This window comes from Trichomycterus rosablanca, chromosome 26 (assembly GCF_030014385.1).
Source record: "Trichomycterus rosablanca isolate fTriRos1 chromosome 26, fTriRos1.hap1, whole genome shotgun sequence".
In the NCBI taxonomy this organism is placed as follows: domain Eukaryota; kingdom Metazoa; phylum Chordata; class Actinopteri; order Siluriformes; family Trichomycteridae; genus Trichomycterus; species Trichomycterus rosablanca.
The window spans coordinates 8,881,990-8,909,783 of NC_086013.1; the positions used below are offsets into that span (position 1 = coordinate 8,881,990).

Genomic DNA, 27,794 nt, shown 5'->3' on the forward strand with positions numbered 1-27,794 from the left:
ATGATGACCCTTCCAGTGTGAACGCTGGGTGATGAGCGAGCATCGAATCGAGCGACATGAGGTGAAAAATCGCTGCCGGTATGAATGTAGGGTTCGATGCAGCCAATCATGTCCAGGCATGTCTGACTGGGGATTTTATATGCCTTTATATGTACAATATACACTGGTTAGCCATAGCATTAAAACCATCTCCTTGTTTCTACACTTACTATCCATTTTATCAGCTCCACTTATATAGAAGCACTTTGTAGTTCTACAATTACTGACTGTAGTCCATCTGTTTCTCAACATACTTTTTTTAACCTGCTTTCATGCTGTTCTTCAATAGTCAGGACCACCACAGAGCAAGTATTATTTAGGTGGTGGATCATTCTCAGCACTGCAGTGACTGACATAGTGGTGGTGTGTTAGTGTGTGTTGTGCTGGTATGAGTGGATCAGACACAGCAGCGCTGCTGGAGTGTTTAAATACCGTGTCGGTGTTGGTTCACCTTGTAGATGCTCATCTATTGCTGCTGTTTGAGTCATCTAGACCTTCATCAGTGGTCACAGGCAATGCCCACGGGGTGCTGTTGGCTGGATATTTTTGGTTGGTGGACTATTCTCAGTCCAGCAGTGCTGCTGTGTCTGATCCAATCATACCAACATAACACAGACTAACACACCCCCACCATGTCAGTGTCACTGCAGTGCTAAGAAAGATCCACCACCCAAATAATACCTGCTCTGTGGTGGTCCTGGCCATTGAAGAACAGCATGAAAGGGGGCTAACAAAGCATGCAGAGAAACAGGTGAACCACAGTCAGTAATTGTAGACCTACAAAGTGCATCTATATGGTAAGTGGAACTGATAAAATAGACAGTGAGTGTAGAAACAAGGAGGTGGTTTTAATGATCGGCTGATCAGAACAGAGAGTATAAACATTAGAGAATTGGGCTTTAGCTTAATCCTTGAGGTACACCTATCTGGTATTATAGTTATACAATTACTGGCTGTAGCCCATCTATTGCTCTGCACACTTTTGTCACCCTACATTATATTCTAAATGTCTATATATTTTTGAAACATTTTATTTTCTTCGTACCCTTGTCAGAATGAACATTTTGGTCTTGAGTGACAGCTTAGCAATTTTAGATGTCGGAGCCACACACACACAAGTAATTTGAGTAAGATGTGTGTGATATTTAACTCCTGATCTGCCATCGTCAGACAGTGTGCTGGAATGGTAGAGCTCATTAATATTTTATCCAGACAGAGAGCATGATGGGTAATTGCATTGTTAAAACCCTGGACTGACAGATCGTTTTTTTCCACGATATTCACAACAACCATGTCCATGTTCTAATTGGTTATAATATACACCAATCAGCCATAACATTAAAACCACCTCCTTGTTTCTACACTCACTGTCTATTTCATCAGCTCCACTTACCATATAGAAGCACTTTGTAGTTCCACCATTACTGACTGTAGTACATCTACAGTATTTCTCTGCATGCTTTGTTAGCCCCCTTTCATGCTGTTCTTCAAGGGTCAGGACCCCCACAGGACCACCACAGAGCAGGTATTATTTAGATGGTGGATCATTCTCAGCACTGCAGTAACACTGACATGGTGGTGGTGTGTTAGTGTGTGTTGTGCTGGTATGAGTGGATCAGACACAGCAGCGCTGCTGGAGTTTTAAAAACCTTACCAACTCAAACAGCAGTAATAGATGAGCGATCGTCTTTGACTTTACATCTACAAGGTGGACCAACTCAGTAGGAGTGTCTAATCGAGTGGACAGTGAGTGGACACGGTGTTTAAAAACTCCAGCAGCGCTGCTGTGTCTGATCCACTCATACCAGCACAACACACACTAACACACCACCACCATGTCAGTGTCACTGCAGTGCTGAGAATGATCCACCACCTAAATAATACCTGCTCTGTAGTGGTCCTGGGAGAGTCCTGACCATTGAAGAACAGAATGAAAGGGGGCTAACAAAGCATGCAGAGAAACAGATGGACTACATTCAGTAATTGTAGAACTACAAAGTGCTTCTATATAGTAAGTGGAGCTGATGAAATGGACAGTGAGTGTAGAAACCAGGAGGTGGTTTTAATGTTATGGCTGATCAGTGTATATTACCAGTCCTTAAGAGTAACCGCAGTACATGGCGTGTGTGTGTGTGCGCGCGCGCGCATGTGTTAAATCCTAAGCTTTGTGTTGAGACTTGTGGCCCGGAGAGCACAATACAAAATGTAAGACAGCACCTCATAGTCAGTATGGGTGTTTAGGTTACAGGCAAAACAATGACACACACACACACACAATAGGATTGTAGACTCATTTAATGCACGCCACAGCACTTTTCCTGAAGCATTAACGCTGATGGACTCTAGCCTAAAGACTTGTGACTTGACTCAGACTCTAGTCTAAAGATTCGTGACTAGACTCGGACTCTAGCCTATAGATTTGTGACTTGACTCAGACTCCAGTCTAAAGACTTGACTTGACTCAGACTACTGTCTAAAGATTTGTGACTTGACTCGGACTCTAGCCTAAAGACTCGGCAACTTTGTGCATTCAAATTTCAAAGGGTTTAAATACTTTCTGAATCCACCGTACGTTCAAGGGTTAAACAGCTCAACTGCTTTTACTCCTCAGGAGCTAAATGCCAAAGTGTGCTCTAAGGATATACAAAATGACCGAACACACACACACACACACAGACAGCTTGCCCTCAGGTCAAGCCCTTTAATTATGTCAAAATGTAGGGGTCGTTCATCATGGATGTCCTGAACTTGGCAACATTTCCTGAGGGCAGTGTGTGGCTTGCTGGCATTTAACAGCCCAGGTTTGATTTGATCTAATGTCTAAAGTGGTTCACCCTTAGGGAAGGGCATGTTTTTTTTTAAAGAGCAGATAAAATCCTTGTATTAAGGGTGAAGTAAAAAATACATTCATGATATTTTATGCTTGATACCCTTTGTGATGCAACCCTCCAACCCTCCTTATTTTTATCCAGACTTTGGTCGTGAGCCAGGCCTGACAAATGCTCTTTGTAGTATTGCTGCCAATTTGGTCAAAATACACTACAATTGATGAACAGCCAAGCCATTGGGAGGTGTAAGTACCAGTACAATGTTTCAAGTCAGGGCTCAGTGCAAGCAAATGGAGTTTCTCTATACCAAAACTATTAAACCATGTCTTTATTGACCTGCATTGTTAAGCTGGAGAGCAGGAAAGAGCCTTCCCTCAACTATTTTTACAAAGTTAGAAGCTTCTGGCTTCACCAGGGGAGTTGCTGCAATTATACACAGATCAGCCATAACATTAAAACCACCTCCTTGTTTTTACACTCTACTTACCATATATTACTAACTGTACTCCATTTGTTTCTCTGCATGCTTTGTTAGCCTCTTTTTATGCTGTTCTTTAATGGTCAGGACCACCACAGAGCAGGTATTATTTGGGTGGTGGATCATTCTCAGCACTGCAGTGACACTGACATGGTGGTGGTGTGTTAGTGTGTGTTAATATGTTTGGAATGAACTGGCATGATCAACACCAGTGCCAGACTGTATGGGCAATTCCCACAGACATACTACAAAGTCTTGTGAGAAACCTTCTCAGAATAGTAGCTGCTAATCCATTATCATATAGCAGTCACTGTATTTTAATACCGTTTTATTTTGGGATGGGATGTCCAACAAGGTCGTGGTGAGGCGTCCAAATACTTTTGGCCTTGTAGTGTACTCTGAGGGCCCCCATTGATTTAAATGGACTGCAAATGACGTCTGAAGCTAAAAGTTAGCCAATGTAGCATTTGTGTTAGCAAAACAGCTAAAAACAAAACAACTAGGATATAACTTGAGTATTGAGTGAATTTATATAAAATAAAGTAAAATAAAGGTTTTATGAGTCAGAAATGGTGATTTGAAGTGCTTTTGAACCCGAAAAATACATTTATTAGTAATTTTTACCCTAAATAGCTTAGCAACCGCGGGGTTATGGAGCCTTCATTTACTGATCCATATTGTCCTCTAGTGGCTTCTTTTACTTATTACACACATAACACTGAAAATATCTATTATTATCTAAAAATGTCTGTTAAACTGAAGTAAATGTTGTATAAGATCTACAACCCCAAATCAGAAAAAGTTGGGACAGCATGGAAAATGCAAATAATAATAAAACACAGAATATTATTGCTGACAGGATGAACCTAAGTAATATCATACTTTTCTGCATGAATGCTGCATCACAGAAGTGTAAACGACCTTTGCCAAGGGCACTGACACAGCCCCATACCATGACAGACCCTGGCATTTGGACTTGTTGCTGATAACAGTCTGGATGGTCCTTTTCGTCTTTGGTCCGGAGCACACGTCGTCCATTTTTTTCCAAAAAAAGACCTTGAGTTTAAGGGTACAAATTTCTCGACAAAGATCGTTCAGTTTTAAAGATTTTGAGTTTAGGCGTTGTCGAGCTACAAGGTACCACTGTACACTGATCAGCCATAACATTAAAACCACCTCCTTGTTTCTACACTCACTGTCCATTTTATCAGCTCCACTTACCATATTGGAGCACTTTGTAGTTCTACAATTACTGACTGTAGTCCATCTGTTTCTCTGCATGCTATGTTAGCCCCTTTCATGCTGTTCTTCAATGGTCAGGACCCCCACAGAGCAGGTATTATTTAGGTGGTGGATTATTCTCAGCGCTGCAGTGACACTGACATGGTGGTGGTGTGTTAGTGTGTGTTGTGCTGGTATGAGTGGATAAGACACAGTAATGCTGATGGAGTTTTTAAACACCTCACTGTCACTGCTGGACTGAGAATAGTCCATCAAACAAAAATATTCAGCCAACAGCGCCCGTGGGCAGTGTCCTGTGACCACTGATAAAGGTCTAGAAGATGACCAACTCAAACAGCAGCTACAGATGAGCGACCGTCTCTGACTTTACATCTACAGGGTGAACCAACAAGGTAGGAGTGTCTAATAGAGTGGACAGTGAGAAAACACGATATTTAAAAACTCCAGCAGCGCTGCTGTGTCTGATCCACTCATACCAGCACAACACACACTAACACACCACCACCATGTCAGTGTCACTGCAGTGCTGAGAATGATCCACCACCCAAATAATACCTGCTCTGTGGTGGCCCTGTTGGGGTCCTGACCATTGAAGAACAGGGTGAAAGCAGGCTAAAAAAAAAGTATGTAGAAAAAACAGATGGACTACAGTCAGTAATTGTAGATAAGTGGAGCTGATAAAATGGACAGTGAGTGTAGAAACAAGGAGGTGGTTTTAATGTTGTGGTTGATCAGTGGCTGTTTGACCCACAACATTACAACTAGAGTACTGTCCTTACATGCTGTACTGTGATAAAACCTTCAGCTGGGCCTCAACGGGCCACTATGCTGCCCAAAAGTGAGTCTCTGAATAATATATAGTAATAATAGGCCTCACAGCCATGTGTTGGAGGCCGGAAATGACTCGCTGGTTGTCGATTGAGAACCCTTGAGGTAGCGAACTTAGTCAGAGATGAAGCTGCTGTTGGAAAACTAATATAAACACTGAATTTTAGCCAACATTCCAGCATTGATGCATCAGTTTAAACACATTGTATCACAGTGAGCAAACGCAAAGTGGCAAGCCTTAACACATCCTTGCCCATAACGGACTACGCCTAACGTTGATGCTCTTTGTATAGGCATGAATGCATCACTAGCTAAGATCTCAATGTAATTTTCTGCATTAATGCTGCATCACAGAATTGTAAATGACCTTTGCCAATGGCACTGACATACCCCCATACCAAGACAGACCCTGGCTTTTGGACTTGTTCCTGATAACAGTCTGGATGGTCCTTTTCGTCTTTGGTCCGGAATAGACAGTGTCCATGCTGATTCATCTGACCACAATACACGTTTCCACTGTGTGATGGTTCATCCTGGATGCCTCCGAGCCCATAGAAGTCGACGCCGCTTCTGGACATGGCTAACATAAGGCTTATTTTTTGCACTGTAAAGTTTTAAGTGGCATTTGTGCATGTAACTCTGTATTGTAGTGCTTGATAAAGGTTTGCCAAAGTAATCCCTCACCCATGTGTTTATATCAGCTATTGTTGAGTGGCGGTTCTTGATGCAGTGCCATCTGAGGGATTGAAGATCACGGGCGTTCAGGTTAAGCTTGCACTCTTGGCATTTACGCACTGAAATTCCTCCTGATTCCTTGAATGGTTTAATGATATTATGCACTGTAGAAGGAGAAATATGCAAATCCCTTCCAATCTTTCTTTGAGGTACACTGAATCGTTTTCTCACACATTTGTTGACAATCTGGAGAGCCTGTGTTCATCTTTGCTCATCAAAGACTCAGCCTTTCTAGGATGCTGCTTTTGTACCAAACCGTGATTACAATCACCTGTTGACATCACATCATTATTTCGTTTGGAATGTGTTGCAGGCCTGAAATGCAGGAATGGAGGTATATTAACAAATGAAATGAAGCTGAGCAGACAAAACATGAAATATCAATGGGCTGATGCTTGAGCAGTGCATCTCTGAAATCTATGAAATGCTTTTTCTCCATTTCCCAAGGGATATTCTCCGGGGTCAGCCGGGGTAGTCCTCCAAATCGAGCGGCACTTCGAAACTCTGTAGAGAATACTGCAACTAAAAGCATTTTTATGTGCGACCCTTAAGCGCTCGCTTGTCTGGGCTGTCCTGTGAGCTTTGCAATCGAGCTGTTGTTGCCCCTGGACATTTTCACTTTAACATAACGGCGCTTGCATTTGACCAGGGGAAACTGTAGCAGAGCAGGAATGGGTTTAAACAGGGCACTTTTAAACGATTCTCTGGTGTCTGGTGTCTGTCTTGGCGGGTGCTTGACAGACATAACTGGCAGTGTCTGAGAGGGAAGGCTGGACTGGGAATCGCATCTTCGGTACTGCATTGGCAGCTCCTCCTGTTTTGTCTAGGCACTGGCACAACTGAGAGAGGAATATAGAGAGCATAGCGTGGTCTTCCATATGTCCTGAGGTTCTGTGTAGTAATCCAGCCGGGTAAGAGATGTGGCAGACTAATCCTCTTTGGCTAATAATGGTGTTGTGCATAGGGTACACAGTGAAGTTACAGCATCTGTCCGAAAACTTAGCAAGCTCTCTACATAGACGGCATTTTACGCCTGGGAAGAAGGTGTTCGAATTATTAGATACCTTAAAATGCTGCCTTATAAGGTGCCTTATTTTGAAGTGATAATCTGACTGAATAACGAGAGAGCATTCGATGCTTTCTTAGAGGTGAAGGCAATCCCAGCATTCAGTGTGGCACAATGTGGCACATCAGTGGCACTGATGTCTAATTTTTTACTTTAGCGTATCCAGTTACCCAATTGCATTACGCTTCCTCTGTACTGATGTTGATCCCCGCCCTGGTTGAGGAGAGCCGAGACTGACACACACGCCCGCCGACACGTGTGTGGTAGCCGACTGCATCTTTTCACCTGCACGAGGCGAGTTCATATACGGATCAGCTTTGTGTATAGTGAGCCACACCCTGAATGACGCATTATCCCTCGACTCTATGCAGATGGCATCGATCAGCCAGCAGAGGCCATAATTGCATCAGTTATGAGGAATCCCCGTCCGGCTCCCTGTATGAACGACAGCTAATTGTTGTTCATGTAGGCGCCCAAACTGGCGGACAGCAGAGTTTTAAGATACCGTGTCCACTCACTGTCCACTCTATTAGACACTCCTACCTAGTTGGTCCACCTTGTAGATGTAAAGTCAAAGACGATCGCTCATCTATTGCTGCTGTTTGAGTCGGTCATCTTCTAGACCTTCATCAGTGGTCACAGTACGCTGCCCACAGGGCGCTGTTGGCTGGATATTTTTGGTTGGTTCTATTCTCAGTCCAGCAGTGACAGTGAGGTGTTAAAAAACTCCAGCAGCTCTGCTGTGTCTGATCCACTCATACCAGCACAACACACGCTAACACATCACCACCATGTCAGTGTCACTGCAGTGCTGAGAATGATCCACCACCCAAAAAATACCTGCTCTGTGGTGGTCCAGACTATTGAAGAACAGCATGAAAGAGGGCTGAGCTGTGTGTGTGTGTGTGTGTGTGTGGGTGGGTGGGTGGGTGTGTGGGTGGGTGTGTGGGTGGGTGTGTGGGTGGGTGTGTGTGTGTTTGTATGTATATACAGTGTATCACAAAAGTGAGTACACCCCTCACATTTCTGCAAATATTTTATTATATCTTTTCATGGGACGACACTATAGACATGAAACTTGGATATAACTTAGAGTAGTCAGTGTACAACTTGTATAGCAGTGTAGATTTACTGTCTTCTGAAAATAACTCAACACACAGCCATTAATGTCTAAATAGCTGGCAACATAAGTGAGTACACCCCACAGTGAACATGTCCAAATTGTGCCTAAAGTGTCAATATTTTGTGTGACCACCATTATTATCACTGCCTTAACCCTCCTGGGCATGGAATTCACCAGAGCTGCACAGGTTGCTACTGGAATCCTCTTCCACTCCTCCATGATGACATCACGGAGCTGGTGGATGTTAGACACCTTGAACTCCTTCACCTTCCACTTGAGGATGCGCCACAGGTGCTCAATTGGGTTTAGTCCATCACCTTTACCTTCAGCTTCCTCAGCAAGGCAGTTGTCATCTTGGAGGTTGTGTTTGGGGTCATTATCCTGTTGGAAAACTGCAATGAGGCCCAGTTTTCGAAGGGAGGGGATCATGCTCTGTTTCAGAATGTCACAGTACATGTTGGAATTCATGTTTCCCTCAATGAACTGCAGCTCCCCAGTGCCAGCAACACTCATGCAGCCCAAGACCATGATGCTACCACCACCATGCTTGACTGTAGGCAAGATACAGTTGTCTTGGTACTTCTCACCAGGGCGCCGCCACACATGCTGGACACCATCTGAGCCAAACAAGTTTATCTTGGTCTCGTCAGACCACAGGGCATTCCAGTAATCCATGTTCTTGGACTGCTTGTCTTCAGCAAACTGTTTGCTGGCTTTCTTGTGCGTCAGCTTCCTTCTGGGATGACGACCATGCAGACCGAGTTGATGCAGTGTGCGGCGTATGGTCTGAGCACTGACAGGCTGACCTCCCACGTCTTCAACCTCTGTAGCAATGCTGGCAGCACTCATGTGTCTATTTTTTAAAGCCAACCTCTGGATATGACGCCGAACACGTGGACTCAACTTCTTTGGTCGACCCTGGCGAAGCCTGTTCCGAGTGGAACCTGTCCTGGAAAACCGCTGTATGACCTTGGGCACCATGCTGTAGCTCAGTTTCAGGGTGTTAGCAATCTTCTTATAGCCCAGGCCATCTTTGTGGAGAGCAACAATTCTATTTCTCACATCCTCAGAGAGTTCTTTGCCATGAGGTGCCATGTTGAATATCCAGTGGCCAGTATGAGAGAATTGTACCCAAAACACCAAATTTAACAGCCCTGCTCCCCATTTACACCTGGGACCTTGACACATGACACCAGGGAGGGACAACGACACATTTGGGCACAATTTGGACATGTTCACTGTGGGGTGTACTCACTTATGTTGCCAGCTATTTAGACATTAATGGCTGTGTGTTGAGTTATTTTCAGAAGACAGTAAATCTACACTGCTATACAAGCTGTACACTGACTACTCTAAGTTATATCCAAGTTTCATGTCTATAGTGTTGTCCCATGAAAAGATATAATGAAATATTTGCAGAAATGTGAGGGGTGTACTCACTTTCGTGATACACTGTATATTAGGGCTGTCAAACGATTAAAATTTTTTATCGCGATTAATCTCAGAATTTCATATAGTTAATCGCGATTAATCGCATTTTAAAAAATCTGTGTAAATGTTATAGAAAACAAGGATTTTTAAGTGAAATGTTACAATTAAAATGGTGAACACATTTTATGCTACATGTACTGATATTAAAAACTGCTGGGACAAGAGAAAACTGTAAGGGAGTTTTATTCACTCACATACTAGGCAGTAAATGTCAGATTGTAGTTTAGAATTTCTCCATCAGCAAACATTGTAGATCAGCGGTGCTTTAGGTGGGATAAGGCGTAGTTCTTGTAACAGACTTTTCTGTGGTTGTATTGTGACAATGGTTTGATGGCCGTTTGATGGCCGAGTGTGTTTTGACCCTTTGGGGCTTCCATAGTGCATGGACTAACGTGCTTGACTCAGCTTTCCGGTATTTGGTACCTTAACAGAATAAGTTAATAAAAGTGTTCTGCTCCCGACAACTTGTGAATATAGCGTGTATTTATTTCTTTATAAGTGCATCACTACAACGCTCGGTTACATTATGTTAACAAACCGCAAATGAAAAACGGTGGCAAGTCCGACATTAAAACGTTTGGCAAGTCCGACATTAAAACGTTTTAATGTCGGACTTGCCACCGTTTTTCATTTGCGGTTTGTTAACATAATGTAACCGAGCGTTGTAGTTCTACCAGTCAAGTCTCAACATTAACTAGAATTTGCGTTAACGGCACTATTATTTTTAATCGCGTTAAATTGAAATCGCGTTAATGCGTTATTATCGTGTTAACTTCGACAGCCCTAATATATATATACAGTGTATCACAAAAGTGAGTACACCTCTCACATTTCTGCAGATATTTAAGTATATCTTTTCATGGGACAACACTGACAAAATGACACTTTGACACATTGAAAAGTAGTCTGTGTGCAGCTTATATAACAGTGTAAATTTATTCTTCCCTCAAAATAACTCAATATACAGCCATTAATGTCTAAACCACCGGCAACAAAAGTGAGTACACCCCTTAGTGAAAGTTCCTGAAGTGTCAATATTTTGTGTGGCCACCATTATTTCCCAGAACTGCCTTAACTCTCCTGGGCATGGAGTTTACCAGAGCTTCACAGGTTGCCACTGGAATGCTTTTCCACTCCTCCATGACGACATCACAGAGCTGGCGGATATTCGAGACTTTGCGCTCCTCCACCTTCCGCTTGAGGATGCCCCAAAGATGTTCTATTGGGTTTAGGACTGGAGACATGCTTGGCCATTCCATCACCTTTACCCTCAGCCTCTTCAATAAAGCAGTGGTCGTCTTAGAGGTGTGTTTGGGGTCATTATCATGCTGGAACACTGCCCTGCGACCCAGTTTCCGGAGGGAGGGGATCATGCTCTGCTTCAGTATTTCACAGTACATATTGGAGTTCATGTGTCCCTCAATGAAATGTAACTCCCCAACACCTGCTGCACTCATGCAGCCCAAGACCATGGCATTCCCACCACCATGCTTGACTGTAGGCATGACACACTTATCTTTGTACTCCTCACCTGATTGCCGCCACACATGCTTGAGACCATCTGAACCAAACAAATTAATCTTGGTCTCATCAGACCATAGGACATGGTTCCAGTAATCCATGTCCTTTGTTGACATGTCTTCAGCAAACTGTTTGCGGGCTTTCTTGTGTAGAGACTTCAGAAGAGGCTTCCTTCTGGGGTGACAGCCATGCAGACCAATTTGATGTAGTGTGCGGCGTATGGTCTGAGCACTGACAGGCTGAGCCCCCACCTTTTCAATCTCTGCAGCAATGCTGACAGCACTCCTGCGCCTATCTTTCAAAGACAGCAGTTGGATGTGACGCTGAGCACGTGCACTCAGCTTCTTTGGACGACCAACGCGAGGTCTGTTCTGAGTGGACCCTGCTCTTTTAAAACGCTGGATGATCTTGGCCACTGTGCTGCAGCTCAGTTTCAGGGTGTTGGCAATCTTCTTGTAGCCTTAGCCATCTTCATGTAGCGCAACAACTCGTCTTTTAAGATCCTCAGAGAGTTCTTTGCCATGAGGTGCCATGTTGGAACTTTCAGTGACCAGTATGAGAGAGTGTGAGAGCTGTACTACTAAATTGAACACACCTGCTCCCTATGCACACCTGAGACCTAGTAACACTAACAAATCACATGACATTTTGGAGGGAAAATGACAAGCAGTGCTCAATTTGGACATTTAGGGGTGTAGTCTCTTAGGGGTGTACTCACTTTTGTTGCCGGTGGTTTAGACATTAATGGCTGTATATTGAGTTATTTTGAGGGAAGAATAAATTTACACTGTTATATAAGCTGCACACAGACTACTTTTCATTGTGTCAAAGTGTCATTTTGTCAGTGTTGTCCCATGAAAAGATATACTTAAATATCTGCAGAAATGTGAGGGGTGTACTCACTTTTGTGATACACTGTATATATATATATATATATATATATATATATATATATATATATATATATATATACTTTTTTTTTTCTCCCTTTTTAGCGCGTCCGATTGCGTCATGCTTCCTCTCCACCAATGCCGATCCCCGCTCAGATTGAGGAGAACGAAGCTAACCCACGCCCCCACCAACACATGGCCAGCAGCCGTATGCATTCTGTCACCCACACTTTCACAAGTGCAATGCGGATCAGCACTGTGTACGGAGAGACACACCCTGACAGCACTCTTTATCCCGTCTCTGTGCAGGCGCCATCAATCAGGCCAATCGTTGTTTAGCCGGCAGGCAGAGCCGACACTCGATACGACGTATTCGAGGTCCCAGCTCCGGTGTGCTAGTGTGTGTTTTACCGCTGCACCACCTGAGCGGCCCCACTTACTAGGTTTTTTAACAGACCCATAGATTATATGATTATTATAGATGTTTAAAATAAAAGCTTAGTATAAAGGTAACAACTAGTAAACTGCCCTAACAAATTAGTGTATTGTTAAAAGTTACTGAGATCTTCAGTACGATGCATTGATTGCGTGGCTGCAGGCTCGATTTAATGCACCTGCCGGCAATAAGCATGAGCTCGACAGATGTCGACAGTTGTGTTAAACTCGTACCTGAACAGAACAATAAAGAAAGAGAACGTGAAGGGAGCAATGTACTTGGCAGGGTCAGGACGCCTTGATAAGACATTAGTCATGATGAATGTGTGTTCAAACAAGTACAAGTGTACTTAAGCATGTATCACGAGTCCTTGGCAGCGTTTTCCGTTAACAGAGGTCGTGCCAGGACCTGCGGTTTTGCCGAACCTGCCCACAATCAGACACTGGAAGAGAAGCTATGCGGAGCAATTATTATGCTATGTCTTCCCCTCTGACTGTGGCCTTTCGATAAAACCCAAATGCTACGGCTGGGACTAATCACTCTCGGCTGTGTGGCCTGCCTTCCATTCCTGGTTTGTGCAGAAAGGGGAAGAAAAAACCCCCAGAAAGAGATCAGGCCGAAAAATAAAAGAAGGAGTCCCGCTCTGATTACAGTTCTGTGTAAACTCTGCGCTCCGCTCACCACATCTGCTTCCATTTAAGGTCTAACGATGCATACCTACACATTAGTGTTTTTCCTTTTCTCTCTACGAATCTAGAGAGGGGGAAAAAACGTCTCTTCCTGCTAGAACCGAGCTGGACGGTGACCAGGATGAAAAACGAGAGGGTCGTTTTGTGTACACAGATCAGCCATAACGTTAAAACCACCTCCTTGTTTCTATTACTGACTGTAGTCCATCTGTTTCTCTGCATGCTTTGTTAGCGCCCTTTCATGCTGTTCTTTAATGGTCAGGACCCCCACAGGACCCCCACAGCACTGCAGTGACACTGACATGGTGGTGGTCTGTTAGTGTGTGTTGTGCTGGTATGAGTGGATCAGGCACAGCAGCGCTGCTGGAGTTTTTAAACACCGTCTCCACTCACTGTCCACTCGATTAGACACTCCTACCTACAGGGGTTGGACAATGAAACTGAAACACCTGGTTTTAGACCACAATAATTTATTAGTATGGTGTAGGGCCTCCTTTTGCGGCCAATACAGCGTCAATTCGTCTTGGAAATGACATATACAAGTCCTGCACAGTGGTCAGAGGGATTTTAAGCCATTCTTCTTGCAGGATAGTGGCCAGGTCACTACGTGATGCTGGTGGAGGAAAACGTTTCCTGACTCGCTTCTCCAAAACACCCCAAAGTGGCTCAATAATATTTAGATCTGGTGACTGTGCAGGCCATGGGAGATGTTCAACTTCACTTTCATGTTCATCAAACCAATCTTTCACCAGTCTTGCTGTGTGTATTGGTGCATTGTCATCCTGATACACGGCACCGCCTTCAGGATACAATGTTTGAACCATTGGATGCACATGGTCCTCCAGAATGGTTCGGTAGTCCTAGGCAGTGACGCGCCCATCTAGCACAAGTATTGGGCCAAGGGAATGCCATGATATGGCAGCCCAAACCATCACTGATCCACCCCCATGCTTCACTCTGGGCATGCAACAGTCTGGGTGGTACGCTTCTTTGGGGCTTCTCCACACCGTAACTCTCCCGGATGTGGGGAAAACAGTAAAGGTGGACTCATCAGAGAACAATACATGTTTCACATTGTCCACAGCCCAAGATTTGCGCTCCTTGAATGACCCACCACCCAAATAATACCTGCTCTGTGGTGGTCCTGTGGGGGTCCTGACCATTGAAGAACAGCATGAACGGGGGCTAACAAAGCATGCAGAGAAACAGATGGACTACAGTCAGTAATGGTAGAACTACAAAGTGCTTCTATGTGGTGGTGGTGTGTTAGTGTGTGTTGTGCTGGTATGAGTGGATCTCACTGTCCACTTTATTAGACACTCCTACCTAGTTGGTCCACCTTGTAGATGTAAAGTCGGAGACGATCGCTCATCTATTGCTGCTGTTTGAGTTGGTCATCTTCTAGACCTTCATCAGTGGTCACAGGACGCAGCCCAAGGGCGCTGTTGGCTGGATATTTTTGGTTGGTGGACTATTCTCAGTCCAGCAGTGACAGTGAGGTGTTAAAAACTCCAGCAGGGGGCCGCTCAGGTGGCGCAGCGGTAAAAACACACGCTGGAACCAGAGCTGGGATCTCTAAATACATAGTATATACATAGGCTGAGCGGCTACATGAACGACGATTGGCCTGTTGTTCAGATGGGTGGGGTTAAGCCGGATGGGGTCAAGCCGGATGGGGTCTCTCTCTCTCTCATGACTGGTGCAATTACGACCTCTGCTGGCTGATTGGTGGTGCCTGCACAGAGATGAGAAGGAGTGCTCTTAGGGTGTGTCTCTCCATACACAACGCTAAGCTGCACTGCACTGGTCAAAGTGTAGGTGATAAGATGCATACGGCATGCTGCCCACGTGTCGGAGGGGGCGTGGGTTAGCTTCGTTCTCCTCAATCAGAGCGGAGAGGAAGCATGATGCAATCGGGCAATTGGACGAAGAAAAAAAATATATATTAAAAAACTCCAGCAGCGCTGCTGTGTCTGATCCACTCATACCAGCACAACACACACTAACACACCACCACCATGTCAGTGTCACTGCAGTGCTGAGAATGATCCACCACCTAAATAATACCTGCTCTGTAGTGGTCCTGGGAGAGTCCTGACCATTGAAGAACAACATGAAAGGGGGCAAACAAAGCATGCAGCGAAACGGATGGACTACAGTTAGTAATTGTAGAACTTCAAAGTGCTTCTATATGGTAAGTGGAGCTGATAAAATGGACAGTGAGTGTAGAAACAAGGAGGTGGTTTTAATGGTATTGCTGATCAGTGTAAATACTCTGTTATTGGAGCTCATTGGACACCCCTTTCTCAGGCCGTGGGCATTAAATATGGATTTTAAATATGGGACCACCCCAAACTGATTGATTTTATACACCTCTTAGCAATAGGTGTGGCTAAAACGTCTGAACTGTTGACGTACGTTTGATTCTATAGCGTATCCGGAGTTTCGTATTGCTGACTGACTGACGTCGACTGGCTAACTCGTCGGCCTCCAGCTATAAAAAAAAAATACACCAGTGCTTTAAATAATTGATGATGGCCAGCATTAACTTCCCATTAAAGGTGTTCTGCCAGGGAACTTTGGCAGACAGTGCTAAAAAAAGACATTAATTTATTGAGATGGGAGGAAAAGAGGTTTTTATGCGTGTGAGTGAAACAAAACGCTGTACGTAAAGGAGAAATGGCTATAACAGATATATCAGGAGATGTTTGGACAGGATTTGGTTTCCCACTCAGCCTGTACTTGGCTACCTTACCAAAATATAGTGACAGCAACACAAGTGCATTGCCCTAGAGTGGCCTGAGCATTGGAACTGGACCATGGAGCAATGGAAGAAGGTGGTCTGGTCTGATGAATAACGTTTTCTTTTACATCACGTGGATGGCCGGGTGCGTGTGCGTCGTTTACCTGGGGAACACATGGCACCAGGATGCACTATGGGAAGCAGGTGGAGGCCGTGTGATGCCTTGAACAATGTTCTGCTGGGAAACCTTGTGTCCTGCCATCCATGTGGATGCTACTTTGACACGTCCCACCTACCTAAGCATTGTTGCAGACCATGTTTGAGGAGCACAACAATGAGTTTGAGGTGTCGACTTGGCCTCCAGATTCCCCAGATCTCAATCCAATCCATGGAGGCCCCACCTCTCAACTTACATGAGATAAAGGATCTGCTGCTGACATCTTGGTGCCAGATACCACAGCGCACCTTCAGGGGTCTAGTGGAGTCCATGCCTCGACGGGCTGTCGGGGCAGTTTGGGCAGCAAAATAGGGACCAACACAATATTAGGAAGGTGGTCATAATGTTATGCCTGATTTTAGTAGTATCCTGATCACATCAGTAAGTACTTAGAACTTGTATTGGTGTCGTGAAAAACTGGATCAGGATAGGGCTGGTGTACTAGTCCTATCTGTACTGTATGTGCTAACATGCGGTCCATGGAATTGATGCGCACTATGCGCCTCAGCATCAGCTGACCCCGCTCTGTCATTTCCACTTTGTTATAATACCACTGACAGTTGACTATGGAATATTTAGTAGCGAGGAAATTTCACGACTGGACTTGTTGCACAGGTGGCATCATATCACGGTACCACGCTGGAATTCACAGAGCTTCTGAGAGCGACCCAAACAGTCTGCGGGCATGGAAGTGATTGGAACAATTGGCAATATAGTGTGTATATTGGGTATCTTATTACCCCCTTATACCATAACTAGGGATGTCCCGATCACGTTTTTTTGATCCCGATCCGATACCGTCTCGGCATCTCTGCCGTGTTAGCGGACAGCCGGTTCCTCTTTTCATCATATAATAATAAACTCGCTGTATTCGATTGAGTGTTTATTTTTTAGGTGCCGTATCAAATTGGTAGTAATTGTAGATCGTTTGGTTAAATGATATCTGGTTTGTTTCTTATGAGCCACCGTACTTGTATGCGTGTTGTAACTGTAAAAACTTTTCTGTGGTTGTATTGTGACAATGGTTTGATGGACGTTTCTACGCAAAGTGAGTGTGTTTTGACCCTTTGGGGCTTCCATAGTGCATGGAATAGCATGCTTGGCTAATGCGATGACTCTAGCTGTCCGCTATTCGGTACCGTAACAGAAGAAGTTAATAAAGTGTTAAATGCTCCTGACAATTTGTGAATATACCGTGTATTTATTTCTTTATTAAGCTACTGCATCACTACGACGCTCGGTTACATAACTAAGCCAATCAGAGTGCTTGATACTGAGATGTCGTTCAGTCTTGTAACTCGTGCTGTATGTTATGCTCCTGAAGTTTTCATACTCTGATTAAAAGATATTGTTTTGTAAACTGGAGTGATCCTTGAGTAAAATTCTATAGTAATGAACGAAGCTCTGCTCCTACTGCCTTGAGAAACGCTTGCATTGCAGACATTACACTTCGCTGTTGGACTTGTTTCACTTTCCAATTTAAAGTATTTCCAAACAGCGGACATGCTGACGTAAAACAAAGGATCGGCTTAGGATCGGCCTCAGTAAAGCCGATACCGATCAGTTAAAAAATGCCTTGATCTGCCCTGATTCCGATCTTTGAGATCGGATCGGGACATCCCTATTTAGTAGTGAGGAAATTTCACGACTGTACTTGTTGCACAGGTGGCATCCTATCACGGTACCACACTGGAATTCACAACAGTCTGCGGCCATGGAAGTGATTGGAACACCTGAATTCAATGATTTTGGCAATATAGTGTATATACTGGGTATCTTATTACCCCCTTATACCATAACCATATTGTTATCTGTTTCTGATATTCTGTCCACCTGCCTGTGCCTGGCCAGTCTAAGCACGTACGGCACCATAGAACAGATCCTGTTACACTACATCAGTACATTACACTACATCAGTGCTACACTACAATATGATTTTCCCCCCATTTGCTCCCAATCAAGACGTCTCCAGTTCCCTCCGCTAAGCCTCGCACTACCCCACGAGGGCTGAGACTATCACGCACCCCCTTTGACACACGTGTGGTCATCGCCTGCATTCTTCACCTGACGGAAATGGAATCTTAATGGAAGCTGCATCATGTTCAGAGAGACATGCTAAGCCTTCCAGACCAATGATTGTTAGTGCAGGCATTAAACAGGATCAAACAAGACAGGCTGTGGCAATGAACGGTCAACCTTCTTTCCTCCTGGCCAGTCGATAGCACAGTCGAGCACATCAGACCGCTCATATCGCCCCCGCTCTGGCCGGGAAGAGACAGATCACACGGACAGACTGTACTGTGCACGGAAAGCCACGCTATGAATGCCATGAATATCCTACCACCGGTGTGCTGACAGATTGATGGTAGGGCTGCAACTAACGATTATTTTAGTAGTCGACTAATCTGACGATTATTTTTTCGATTAGTCGACGATTATTTATGACACCCTCCATCTCTGCCTTAACATAACAAAACTCTGTTATGTTAAGTTCCAATATCAAATTAAAATAATGACCCATGAAACATAAATATGAAACTTAAGCTTGATAGTTTAATCAAATATATTTGAAACATTAATACACAATCACAATAAAAAAATTCAATTATATAAGAAAGCTTTGGACAGCATTAGAAACTGTTATGTTTCAGAAGTTATCACATGTATAACATGTGGTTGAGAAACATGTGAATGCTGTCTGTGAAGACCTCAGCCATTTGAGGGGTGCATGAACCTCTTCTCTTCTCATCCACTCCATTGCTTAGTGCTATTAATACAAAGAGCAAAAGAGAAAGCTGTATTAATGATCACAAACTGAAGGCTATGTATCATAGTTTATTACAAATAGTGTACTGGCTATGCCAACTAAACCATAACAGATTAAATATCTTAACTGAATTATCTGCTGAGCTAACTAGCTATCATTAAGTGGAGTATGCTTATTATTTAGAATGAATGCTCTCATCAACGCGAGACAGGGTAATGTTAGGCTATGTTTAAGTTATATAACGTTACTCATATAAATGACTGATTAACTATTGCACTTAGTGCTGGACAATAATTCGATATCGATATATATCGCGATAGAAAATGTTTCAATAACGGTGATATGATTTTTAAACAAATTCGATCGATATGCATACGTCAGTGCGTGATGACGTAAACCACAGGCACGAAGCCAGCGTTACCGCTCTGATTACACTCCGCTACCTACAACACGGTGGATATTAGCGGCTAAATGAGTTCAACAGCTGTGAGTGAACGAGCATCCACAGTTAAAAAAGAAGCAGTAGAAATAGTTGATAAGAGAGGAAAGACTAGACTCTTTTTTTTCTGTAGTCTTCAAGCACAATATCTGCTGCAGCAAATTCTGCAGCAACTCTTAAGCACTTTTTATATTCTTTATCCTGGTTGAGCACTTTTGTTCAAAAAATTTTTACATACAAATAATAATCAGTCCATGTTGTGGATTAAAGTTAGTTAAGACCAGAGGTGGAAAGTAACGAATTACATTTACTCGCGTTACTGTAATTGAGTGTACTCTTTTGTTTTTTGTGTACTTATACTTTTTAAAGTAGATTTCACAGTCTGTAATTTTACTTTTACTTAAGTATGTTTTGTATTAAGAATTGTAATTCGCTACCTTTTAAATAACATCCGTTACTGAGTAAAATAATAAACGCTAAAGAAATCGCGTCTGGGAAACTGCTGCAAGTGAATTCTGCGACGGGGAGTCGGATCTTTTGTCTCGGTTCCTTTTAAAGAGCCGTATATATACATAAAGCGCGAATCGATTCCTTTATTTCAGTTTAAAGGGCCGTTCGATAGATTCAAATAATTCTACGACACATCACTAGTGGTTATACAGTTTAAAAAAGTTTTATGGGACTAAAATGACACATTACACACCCCTAAATGTTTTAAATGTTGTATCAACATGTTTCTTCTATTATATTTGAATTAAAAACAACTATTGTGAGATTTATATCCACTTGTCCTGTTTGCATTACACAGAAGAGACCCCCCCTGCTGTTAATAAAGTAACTAAGTAACGTTTACTCTGAGTACATTTTAAATGAGTTACCTTTTACTTGAGTAGATTTTTAGACTAGTAACTTTACTCGTACTTAAGTAAAAATTCATTAAAGTAATAGTACTTTTACTTGAGTACAATATTTTAGTACTCTTTCCACCTCTGGTTAAGACGTATGTTAATATATTATATTATATATTGTCAAAGCTTATGTTTATTTGAGAATGATAATGTGTTTTTGTCTGTATACAAATGCTGAATACAAGTAAAAGGTGAAAGCTAATTTATTTGTATTATTATTATTATTATTATTATTATTATTATTTCTAAAATATTATGTAGTTGTAAAGGGTGAGATTTCATAGACTTTGCAAATAAATTTTTCAGAGGTTCGCAGGTACAGCCTTTCAATGTTGGTGTTCCTGGTAGTTTTTCTGACATTTGTATTATTCATATCGATATCGGAATTATATCGTATCGACCGAAATTAGGAGTTATATCGTGGTATAAATTTTAGCCATATCGTCCAGCCCTAATTGCACTTAATGCGTTAGCTAGCTAACAAACCTGAAAAATAGCGAACTCCTAGGACGTTTTCCGACAAGTACTCTAGCATTAACAAACATTAACTATGTTGGTTAAAGCACAAAGCGGTGTAAAAACTTACCTGTCCAGAATAACGCTGGTCATCACGGCTGCAGGGTGCTCGCGTTTCACCGTAGTGCTGGCGTAAAACCACAACTCTGCTTTGTAGTGTCTGCGTCCAGCTCGTTTCTTTGGGTTATTTTGGCTGAAATGCTCCTGAAATACTTTAGAAAGTTTCGGTCTCTCTAGCTTTGTCTCTCTGTCTTCGTACACTCCCCGCTGCGCCATGGAAGCGATGCTGTGCCCCCTGCAGTCCCTTTAGTGTGTTGCAATAATAATGACGCGTCGACAATGAAATTCCACGTCGACAAATTTTTATAGTCAACGTTATCGATTATGTCGACTAATCGTTGAAGCCCTAATTGATAGCACCACTTGGGATTTAAGGTCTCGGCGGTAGTGGACTAGCCTTCAGTTTCTTTACTGATTTGAGAGAGAATGAATCAAAGTGATTGGCTGATGTATTTTCATCGCAGTGCTACAACAACCCCACAGTTTGGTAAAATTAACATTAACATTAGGAGAACATGTAATGGGTATAGCTGAAGCACCTGAACCCAATTATTAGCAGGGGTATCCACATGGTTTTATCCGTACAGTAATGTTATATGAGGACGTCTGTGTGAGTTTCCCCCGGGGGCTCCAGTTTCCTCCCACAGTCCAAAGACGTGCAAGTCAGGTGAATCGGATATACAAAATTGTCCATGACTGTGATGAATCTTAACCAGTAACTATCTGTCCTGTCATGAATGTAACCAAAGTGTGTAAAACATGACGTTAAAATCTTAATAAATAAATAAAACCATACACACCAACGCACGGCCGTGCATCAAATCATTATAATGGAATGCACTGCGATGAAAATGCATCAGCCAATCACTTTGATTCATTCTCTCAGGTCAGTAAAGAAATTGAAGGCTAGTCTACTATCGCTGAGACCTTAAATCCCAAGTGGTGCTATCAATCTGTCAGCACACCGGTGGTAGGGTATTCATGGAGTTCATAGCGTGGCATTCCGTGCACCGTGGGGAGTACTATGAGCGGACTGATGTGCTCGACTGTGCTATCGACCGGCCAGGAGGAAAGGAGGTTGCCCGTTCATTGCCACAGCCTATCCTGTTTAGTGCCTGCACTGGAAGGCTTAGCATGTCTCTCTGAACATGATGCAGCTTCCATTAAGATTCCATTTTCGTCAGGTGAAGGATGCAGGCGATGACCACATGTGTGTCCAAGGAGGTGCTTGATAGTCTCAGCCCTCGTCGGGTAGTGCGAGGCTTAGCGGAGGGAACTGGAGACGTCTAGATTGGGAGCAAATGGGGGAAAATCATATTGTAGTGTAGCACTGATGTAGTGTAATATACTGATGTAGTGTAACAGGATCTGTTCTATGGTGCCGTACGTGCTTAGACTGGCCAGGCACAGGCAGGTGGACAGAATATCAGAAACAGATAGTTTTACTTTGGGTGCCAGACAGTCTAGCCTGAGTATATCAGAAATTGCTAATCATCTAAGACTCGGCCAAAAAAAAAAAAAAAACATCCAGTAAGCATCAGTTTTGTGGTCAGAGTACAGTAAAGAGTGGTAAAGAGTCGACAGGAAGGCTACAGTAACTCGATTAACCACTCGTTATGACTGTGATGAGCAGAACACTGCTCCTTTGGGTTATTAAGCAAAAGATAATCGACCCACCCTTTGCAGCTATAACAGCTCCAACTCTTCTGGGAAGGCTTTCCACAAGGTTTAGGAGTGTGTTTATGGTCATTTTTGACCATTCTTCCAGAAGCGCATTTGTTAGGTCAGACACTGTTGGGCCTGGCTCGCAGTCTCCGCTCTAATTCATCCCAAAGGTGTTCTATCGGGTTGAGGTCAGGACTCCGTGCAGGTCAGTCATCCATATCTTTATGGACCTTGCTTTGTGCACTGGTGCGCAGTCATGTTGGAACAGGAAGGGACCATCCCCAAACTGTTCCCACAAAGTTGGGAGCATGAAATTGTCCAAAATCTCTTGGTATGCGTTCCTTTTACTGGAACTCAACATAATCCCCCCTCCACCAAACTTTACACTTTTGGTGACTTTCTGCAAAGTCGATCGCTACAGACCTCCAAACTTCATGTGGCCTTCAGATTAGCTCAAGAACAGTGTGTAGAGAGCTTCATGGAATGGGTTTGCATGGCCGAGCAGCTGCATCCAAGCCTTACATCACCAAGCGCGATGCAAGCGTTGGATTCTGGACTCTAGAGCAGTGGAGACGTGTTCTCTGGCAATCCGATTGACGAGTCTGGGTTTGGCGCTTGCCAGGATAACGCTACTTGTCTGACTGCATTGTGCCAAGTGTAAAGTTTGGTGGAGGGGGGATTATGGTGTGGGGTTGTTCTTCAGGAATTGAGGCTCGGCCCCTTAGTTCCAGTGAAAGGAACTCTTAAGAGATTTTGGATAACTTCATGCTCCCAACTTTGTGGGAACAGTTTGGGGATGGCCCCTTCCTGTTCCAACATGACTGCGCAACAGTGCACAAAGCAAGGTCCATAAAGACATGGATGAGCCAGTTTGGTGTGGAAGAACTTGACTGGCCTGCACAGAGTCCTGACCTCAACCTGATAGAACACCTTTGGGATGAATTAGAGCGGAGACTGCGAGCCAGGCCTTCTTGTCCAATGTCAGTGTCTGACCTCACAGATGCACTCCTAAACCTTGTGGAAAGCCTTCCCAGAAGAGTCGAAGCTGTTATAGCTGCAAAGCGTGGGCCGACATCATATTAAACCCTATGGATTAAGAATGAGATGTCACTCATAGGGATGTCCCGATCACGTTTTTTTGTTCCCGATACCGATCCCGATTATTAATTTTGATCCTGATCCGATACCGAGTCTCAAACCGATACTTGTATTTTCTAGATATTGTCTAGATAAGAACTGGATAATACTGTTCACACAGATGCACTAAAAATGAACAGAAATCTGTGTAGCAGCTTAACTTGAATATAAGAAAAAAAAGTTACTTAAAAGCATTACAGTAAAACCTGAATACCAAAATAAAATGGAAAGGCTCTTTTGTTATGAAGGAAAGCCAGTTTTTAAAGTGCTTGTATTGTGACAAGGGTTTGATGGACGTTTGTACACGAAGTGAGTGTGTTTTGACCCTTTAGGCCTTCCATAGAACATGAAATAGCGTGCTTGACTCTAGCCGCTATTCGGAACGTAACAGAAGAAGATAATAAAGTGTTCTGCTCCCGACAATATGTGAATATACCGTGTATTTATTTATTTATTAAACGAGTGCATCACTACGTTGTTTTGTAAACCGGAGTGATCCTTGACTCACACACCATATAAACAGTAAAATTCTACAGTAATGAATGCAGCTCTGCTCCTACCGCCTCGTGAAACGCTCACATTACAGACATTACACTTCACTGCTGGACTTGTTTAACTTTCCAATTAAATCTATTTCCACACACCGGACATGCTGACGTAAAACAAAAGATCGGGATTAAGATCGGGTTTAGTAAAGCCGATTCCGATCAATTAAAAAATGCCTTGATCGGCCCCGATCCCGATCTTTGAGATCGGATCGGGACATCCCTAGTCACTCAGGTTCATATGCGTGTGAAGGCAGACGAGTGAATACTTTCGGCAGTATAGTGTATTTTGTTTTGATTGTTCTAGCATTAAATATGGAGACTTTACTATACCAGAACTTGATGACATTGTGCATAGTGTTTGCACCGTTCATGTTTGTTGACTGTTATACGACCACGCAGAATAATCATACAACCAAATGATGACCAGATGGCTGCCTATATCATTATGGACCCCCCCACTGTACTAAACAGTTGGCTGCCGACATGGTTTGAAAACATCATTTGGTGGATCCAAACCCAAATATTTCCTGAGACCTTCCTGCATGCTGGCGCAGCCATAGATTCTAGCTTTGTGACGTGTATGGTGTACAGGTTTTGCTGAGACTGAGTCATAGAGGAAACCTGTACAGTCTTTGTCTGTCCCTGTCAGTGACCTCTGACTTGCGACCACTGTTGACCACTGTAAATTGCTTTTCTGTAGAACATTAAATGTGCATTAAATGACTAAGTACATGTTGGGCTCTAGCGCAGCGGTCCCCAACCTTTTTTGCACCACGGACCGGTTTCATATAAGTTATAATTTCACGGACCGGCGGGGGATTTAAAATAGAATAACTATAGAATGGAAAATCAGTGTGAATCCTGAGCTTTTTTCACTGCAACGAGACGCTGCTCCCACCTAGTGGTGATTGGAGACAATAACACCTGAAGAGTATTGGACATTTAATGGCTCTTGTGACGTCTCTAATTATTTATTCTTTCTGTGCGGCCCGGTAATAAATGACCCACGGATCGGTACCGGTTGGGGTCCACTGCTCTAGTGGATATACGGTGAATTACAGCAACAGTGTTTTTATCTGAAAGATGGTAACCATCTAGTCTGCCATGTTTTCATTTGTAAGCACTAAACATGTGGGTGTTAAAGTAGGCTCAATGTGCCAGCCCAGTGTTTTTCAGACATGCAAATGGGCACAAATTCCCACAGACATACTTCAAAGTCTTGCAAGAAGCTTTCTCAGAAAAGTGGCTGCAATGATAGCTCAGTGGTTAAGGTGGACTAATAATCAGAAGGTCGCTGGTTCAAACCCCACCACTGCCAGGTTGCCACTGTTGGGCACTTGCCCTCACTTTAACCCTCAATTGCTCAAAATTGTTTTCAGCTTCGGATTAAAGCGTCTGCTAAGGTGGCGGGATATTCCGCTAGCACACCAACGCCGAGATTCTGAACTCCTCGATTCAAAACTCGGCGTTGCCACCGGTCGGCTGGGCGGCATCTGCAGCAGATACTAATTGGCCACCGTATCTGCAGGGTGGGGGCCGGACTATGTGTGGGGAGGAATCATCATACGCTGGGTGAGGACCCTGATTGGTGGAAGAGACGCCTGTGCAGAATGCAGGAGCGAGAAGAGGAGGGCTGTGCACGTGTCGGAAGAGGCGTGTGCAGCGACATGCTCTCCTCGGATGCAATCGGGTATCCCTCAGCAGCGGAAGACAAATTGAGTGCGCTTAATCATGTGGAAAATGGGGAGGAAATGCACATATATATATGGGATGTCTAACATGCTCAGGGTCAGGTGTCCAAATATTTCTGGTCATATAGTGTAGATTAAACTTTATTACAGTTACAATTTTAGATGCCAGGCTGTCTTAAGTTCCTTGACTAACTTGCTGTTTCCGGTGCCACTGCCTGCCACACAACCCCAAAGCATAACCGATCCACCCCCATGCTTATGAGCTCATGCTTATCAGTGCACATGAATTGAAAATGCCCCTGGCTTACCCAGATGTTATTTTGAATACTTGAGATGCCAACTTTTCTGATGAGGGTGCAGAAAATACTGCCACCTGTGACATTCTGCACCATCACTTCTGTGTGCCAACCTTCTTGCACGTCCTTCACTGTCAAATGCATGAAGTCTGATTCAAAAGTGTTGCCACGACCTCCACGGTTACCCCTTACTTGACACTTTATGCACTTTCATTCCACCAGTCTTGCTTTGTAGGCATCACTTAGCCTCAGTGTTGAGTTTTAGCACATGGTTTTGGAGTGCAAAAATGCATCACTGATGACCTTTCATGTGCATTAACATTTGCACCTTAAAATCCAACAAATATGTAATTCAGCCACACACACACGCGCGCGCAGCACAATGGCTCGTGCAGCCGCACGCGCACACATACACGCGCGTGCTGCCTGATGCAGCCACACACACCTATCCATACAGGCTTTCTGTACTGAACAGATGCAGCAGGGCGACACATCTGCAGGTGCCCATGTTTTATGAAATGCCCCCTTACTCTATACCCATCCGTCTTGTGTTATTGACTGGAATGCACCATATATATATCAACCCATTAATCACTATTTTGCGGATTAGTGTAATACACATACATGGTCCGGATGCATGTTTGGATTTTAATACATTACAACAGTCTTAATATTAATGTAAACTTTTTTTTGCACAGATTACGGACTTAAAAAACAATAAAATAAACCGCCCTTAAAAGGCAAAGGCTGCGAAACCGTTTGTGTTTTGAATTCTTCTCGACCGTTGTAATTGTCCGATAACGGGAAAATGCAGCGTTCACTAAATCGCGCTCCTCGTAACAGAACACGGTAACATTTACATGTCTACATTTTCCTCATAGTGAACTCACCTCGTTATCTCGAAGCTGCAGCCTTTCCTCAGCAGCAGTGCTCTTTTTCGCATGAGTCCTGCTTTCTCCCGTCCCAGGTACATATTAACGTCCGAATTCATCATACCCAGACTGGACTGGACTGGACTGGACTGGACTGGACTGGAATATCCACCCGTCCCGAAAGAGGAGGAAAAACTACCTATGCGCCAAACAAAGCGAAAAGTCCGACCGAACACTTTCCCTTCGACGTCCCGTCCCAGCACGATACCCAAACAAAAGGCGGTCCTTTAGGGGTGCACCGGGCTCGAAAAACGCTTCCCAAACTCCATAAACATCTCACCGTGTTTCCCTTAGTGGGAATGTGGACACACAAACTTGGGTACAAAAAGTGTGTGGTGCAGAGAGAGCAGGACTGACCCGCGGTCTCCCGTTTCTAACCGCTGTCTAACGAATTCTTGACGGTCAGAGCTACAGTTAAAGGAGAAGCACTGAGTCTGCGCGGTCCTAAAGTCCATCTGTACCAGCTCTACTGTACAATGCCCTCCTATACACTACAACCAATCAGATTC

At 43.7% G+C, this 27,794-nt stretch overlaps 1 protein-coding gene across 2 annotated transcripts in view; it reads right to left on the minus strand.

The window, feature by feature from the left end:
• The window catches only part of garnl3 (GTPase activating Rap/RanGAP domain like 3), a 123,603-nt gene extending 96,259 nt beyond the window's left edge, over positions 1-27,344 (minus strand). For both annotated transcript variants that reach the window (XM_062988774.1, XM_062988773.1), the window contains exon 1: positions 27,244-27,344. In XM_062988774.1, the coding sequence (XP_062844844.1) occupies positions 27,244-27,344 (101 nt within the window). The remainder of the gene's footprint in view (positions 1-27,243) is intronic.
• Positions 27,345-27,794: the final 450 nt, after the last annotated feature.